Raw genomic sequence first — 5,602 nt, forward strand, 5'->3', positions numbered from 1 at the left:
CATGCTTGGTCCAACAATTATAGCTTGGCATGAAACCGTGCCGAAGCAGGTGCATGTGAACATCTCTTGAGGAAGAGTAACCCTTCGATTCTTACGGTTAACACATGGACAGATAACAAAACCCCCGCTTGTTCGCATTAGCCACTACGAGGAAATCTTTCAAACCCGTCTTGAACTCGCCGGAGGAGTCGGTTACCGTACATCCATTGTCGATTCATCTGCATTATTATAATATAAAATATATAATTAACCATCATGCATTTGTTAAACTAACTAGCTACAAACAATATAAATTAAACAATGAACTACACACATGCATATTTTATCAATGACACATCAAAGGTTCAAGTTGCTAACCACGATCGAGGAGGAAAAAATAAATGAGAAAGCTCAAGTGTGGCTCCAACACTTCATATCATGTTTGTTTCATGCTCTTGGGGCATTTCATCAAACACCTTATGTGCATAAGAGGAACCAAAAGCAAACCTAACACCCACTTATGAAGTTTGTGAAGAGAATGGCTCCAAATGGCTAAGTGTTGGCTGCTGGATGGGTATATGTAGGGGAGGGGCTTTAGTCCCGGTTGGCCTGGCCAACCGCGATTAAAGGCCTTCGGGCACCTTTAGTCGCGGTTGGCCAGGCCAACCGCGACTAAAGCCCCCCACGTGCACCAGCTGGCCACCGAGCGCCCTGGGCCCAGGCCTTTGGTCGCGGTTCGCCTCCCGAACCGCGACTAAAGGTCCCATTAGTCGCGGTTCCTATAGCTTCGCGAGTTATGGGGCTGGACGGAAGCCTGTTTTTCTACCAGTGAACATCACAAAAAAGATGTAGCGATGAAGTAACAAGCATTATTTCTCAATCAAGTAATGGACATCTGATCAAGATTTACTTATTGTCTTGTTGGTTGCGCGAATCTCGAATGGTTCTAGTATTAGCTTATAAATAATTAATTATCAGATGAATGAGGAATAGTAAAACCAATAATAATATCTAATACATCAAAATTTATTTTTCAAATGTTTAGCTGTAGTGACAAAGTAGAGAAGACAATCATTATATTCAGGATAGTTTTGCATGATCGAGGGCCCTCTTGCCATCTAGTTTATTTGACATATAAAGTCTTGAATACTCTTCTACTTTTGTTGTCTTGTATAACACCTTCTCTTCTGTTACTCCCAACACTGGTGAGACTACTCCATCTAAGTTTGGGACGTGAAATGCTGATATGGATAGCCGTTCCTTATGGGCATCAACAGTAACTCTGTGCTCAATGCTCTTGTACTTCCCGTTCGTCATGATCTACAAACAATAAAAAAATGAAAATAGACGAATATATGATTACTCAGTTATATAGAGGTGGAAAGAGTAGGAGTACAAATTTTATAGGACATTTTTTTCTGATAAAATTTCGTATACACCCTTCAGATATTGAAATTAGAGAACATCAAATTTCTCATATTGAAAGAGATTGTAGAGTACATATTTTTAAGGCATTGTTTAGGAAAAGCTTCACTATACACCCTTCAGCTATGGCTCGAGCGCAGAATGCACCCCAAATTCTAGAATGTTCCTTTAGCCATAAGAAATTTACTTGATTCAAGCCTAGGGTTTCTTGAAACAAATTGGAATTGAGTAATAGAAAATTTTGAACTTGATCTAGATATTTACAATTTTCTACCACATGATCGTATCCAGAATTGGATAATTGTAACAACAAAAACCAAATAGCTAGCATAAAGCCCTAAACATGAACTATGAGTCTATTGTTACCATGAATGATCTTTCTCAATAGAGGTAACACTTAGTATAAAAATAAAGATGCCTTACTAATCTATTTTTTCGTACCATTTACTTTTTCGTGCCAAGAGTTTCATAAAAAGATTGGAAACAGCTAGACACTTATTTATGGTTATATTTTGAAATATGAGGTGGTAAAATTGTTGACATTGCCAGTGATGAACATCGAACGGAATACTTCAGTAATTCAAGCAGCACAAAAGAATGCAAAGCACACTAACAAGTCATAGAGATGGAGATTGTAAATATATGTTTTCCTATTCCATATAACTTTTTTCGAGAACGTTCTTCCATATAACCTTAGTATGGGAGGTTGGTATGATAAACATATAAAGATCTTACCTCAAGAAGGTCACCCACATTCACCAATAGTGCATCACGACGTGGTTTCACTGGGATCCACGCACCGTGCCATCTAATTTGCAGGCCTTGAACTGAATTAACTTCCAGCAGGATAGTTAGAAAAGATCCATCAGAATGCGGTGAGAAACCCAAAACCTTTTCAGGCATTGATGCGCATTTGGGGTAGTAACCCATCCGTAAAATCTGAACCACATTTTTGTCCGCCACCAATTCAGGATCACCGTCTAATGTTCTCGCAATGAAGGTGGCAACAGAATCAGCAACTTTCATCAATTCGGAAGAGTATTCTTCAAAGGAATTTCTGGGATCATAGAAAACATAGTGTTTGTGTTAATGTTAGATGTAGTTATGCATACAATCAACCTTTAAATCAGTTGCTAATTAATAACTGTGGAATTGTTACCATTTAAAAACCAGAATTCCTTTCCTCAGTTATGTTTTCTGCATTCGAGTATATAAGTTTGATCTATAAAGTTTTTTAATTAAAACACTGAATAGCACTGATGAATTCAAAAATAATAAAGTCAATGGATGATGTGTATATCTTGATGAATAGATCATCTAATTTTGGTTTGTGAGTTCCGCATATTTTAGGTACCAATTATAAACATAAATATGGAAAACTTGGAAATAGTTTATTGGGAGTGCTGCACTGATCAGTAGTAAAATAATATGGCTGTGATGAGAATAGTAAATTTGTGACATCAGTTAATTCGAATGATCTGAGGGATATCTGACGTCGTTAGTTCTCTTCTACACTTAAAAACTTATTTTGCTAGATATACTGTTGCGCTGGAGCTCATCCGAGCAAGTATCTGCAGTGGCTTTACTAATTACTATGGAGACAACAATAAAGATATTAACATTACTCTTTGTTCAGATGACGGTATACCATAGAGGAACATAATTATGATATTTTTTGTGGTTTTGTCAACTGCCTTAGAATAAATTAGTGTTTAGCCGGCCTTGAAAACAATCGATCCGTCCTCGATTTCCTTACAAGATTTAACTTATTCTCAAAACCCTCTGATCCATGATAAGTTTCGCTGATTTAGTACAGTAAGTACTACTCCCTCCCTTTGGGAGTAGAAGAAATTTTAGAATCTTTTTGTGTCTAATGAACAAATTACTACAACATGGTAAACAAACTTTTGGACGTGTATGAAAAAAGTTAATAAGTTGACTGGGAGTTAGTTAACTCTCATCAGTATTTTTTTTTAAATTACATCTGGATGAACATGTTTCTAGATTAGTATGAACACATTTTTGTTTTCACCCAAAGTTAGTTATTTCTCGGTCGACATAGACTTCCGCCTGCCCTTTTCCTCGAGGAACTTGTCTCCACATAATGTTAGTGGAAATTGTAGAATCAAGTCCAATTTCTCTCTTCCAAAATAGAACGTCAATTTAGAAGGAAAAAAATACACTAACCTGAATGTATGAGGCTGACTCGGCCAATAACTCATGTCACGAGCCTGAATTGGCTGGGTATAGAGGACGAACATGTCTGCCCAGTCGAGCTTCTGATCATTTGATTGAACAAACGCTTGGCCGTAACCTTGAAGATCTCCTGGGCGCTGCGCGTAAGCATTCTTCACATCGAGGGGGAGCTGAAAGAACTTCTCCGCGTCACGCCTTACACCCGTGATAACCTCATCTGGCACTCCATGATTGACAAGCTGCCAATCACAATTGGCTATACTTTGATTTTTGTTTTGATGAAGTCAGGTAATTATGATAATTTTTTTAGATAAGTGGAAGAACAGCTATGAAAGTATAACAGATTAACAAACAGTAAACTACACCTTGAACAGGATATTTGCGAGCTCAGTGGGAAGTGATAGTACCTGAAAGAAGCCCCACTCCTCGCAGGCAAATCTAAGCTTCTCGACCTCGGCTTCCACCGATCCAGGACTAGACAGCTTGCCCAGGTCGATCACCGGAACATCGTCCGAGTGCTCGGCGAGAACGGTGTTTGCATCGATGTCCGGATGGATGTACCGCTCGATGGTGTCGGCCGTTAGCTCGTCGGCGGCCAGAGCCTGGACGTTCCTGACGGGAAGCGTGGTTCCCAGCTTCGACCACCGGCTCCCGACGGCGCTACTGTTTGGTGCCTCCATTTGCATCAGTGTGGCTAGTTAATTCGTTTTCCACTACGTTCTCTCGATGGAGAAGTGCTGAAATTGCCTCTGCTTTGCCTATTTATTACAGGGATTCAGACCAGCCGCTGATCAAGACATTTAATTAACGTTGCAAGTAATAAATAGTGTTTATTATTACATATCTGTAGTTCATAATAATTTCGTGTCATGCTATAACTGTATCAATCGGAAACATTGATACACGTGTGATATTGTAAATAAACTAGGGTCCCTAGTGAGCATACTTGTGCACAACTAGTTCATTGTGGTCAATTGGTTGGTTGAGGTTTCCCGATCATGCACACACGTAGTCATTGACAATGAGATTATATTGTTTTGATAAATGATATGATGGACATTCCCATATATAAGTATTGTAACACGTTTAAAGTCACATCAAGTTCAACGTTGCGATATTTATGAAAGCGTAGTAACATAATCCTTAGACCGTGAGACCATATCTAATTACCGTTACCGGAGGATGCTTTCGATGTATGAATCGCTACACCATAGCAGGGTGGTCATAAATGTGCAGTTAGGTATTCCAACCGGATGTTGAGGCGTATGTGTCAAGAGCGGAATTTGTTCATCCGCGTGACTGAAGATACTATGGGCCTACTCGTTGAGATTACATCTGAGTTGCAACACTTGACTAGGTCATGATGATGGAATCGAACGGAACGATTTGAATAGCCTTATCGGTAACGAGATCGAACTAGGTATGATGATACCGATGATCAAGTCTCAGACGAGTGCCGGTATCAAAGTAACAAGGGGAATGGGACACGATGTAATGGTTCAAACAGTGATCACATCTTCGTAAAATACACATGGGTCACTATTGTTCTCCAGAACACCCTAGTGATCATTGATCAGAGAGTGTCTCGATCATCTCATTCTCGAACCGTAGGTAAACAGACTTAAGATTTCAACGAAACTTAATATTGTTTTGGATTCAAAGGAAACACCGGAGAAGAGAGAAGAAAGAAACGGAAAGAGTTCCAGGAGAATTCAAAGGTGTTGAGAGTGATACGAGAGGTGTCTCGGATCATCGGGAATTAAATAGTATGTACTATTATATATTAATTAAATGAATTAATATTAAATATGTATTTATTTAATTAAAAGGTGCAACCCACCTTAATAGGGCCCTCCCAGAGGGGGCCCATTAAGTGGCCGGCCACCCCGTAGGGTTTCCTTGGTGGGGCGGCTAGGCTTTCCAAGTGGGGGGGGGGGGGGGGGGGGGTTGGGTTTCCTAGTTGGGGCCTAGCCGGCCAACCCCCTAGGATTTGCCCCCTTTT

At 39.8% G+C, this 5,602-nt stretch overlaps 1 protein-coding gene across 1 annotated transcript; it reads right to left on the bottom strand.

The window, feature by feature from the left end:
• Positions 1 to 984: 984 nt before the first annotated feature.
• LOC127331210 (2-oxoglutarate-dependent dioxygenase 11) lies at positions 985 to 4,342 on the bottom strand. The gene is made up of 4 exons (XM_051357281.1): positions 4,008 to 4,342; positions 3,592 to 3,839; positions 2,140 to 2,461; positions 985 to 1,299 (listed from the first exon to the last, which is right to left on the bottom strand). The coding sequence occupies exons 1-4, from the start codon at positions 4,284 to 4,286 to the stop codon at positions 1,060 to 1,062; spliced, it is 1,089 nt and encodes a 362-aa protein (XP_051213241.1). The 5' UTR covers positions 4,287 to 4,342; the 3' UTR covers positions 985 to 1,059.
• Positions 4,343 to 5,602: the final 1,260 nt, after the last annotated feature.

This window comes from Lolium perenne, chromosome 2, assembly GCF_019359855.2.
Source record: "Lolium perenne isolate Kyuss_39 chromosome 2, Kyuss_2.0, whole genome shotgun sequence".
NCBI lineage: Eukaryota > Viridiplantae > Streptophyta > Magnoliopsida > Poales > Poaceae > Lolium > Lolium perenne.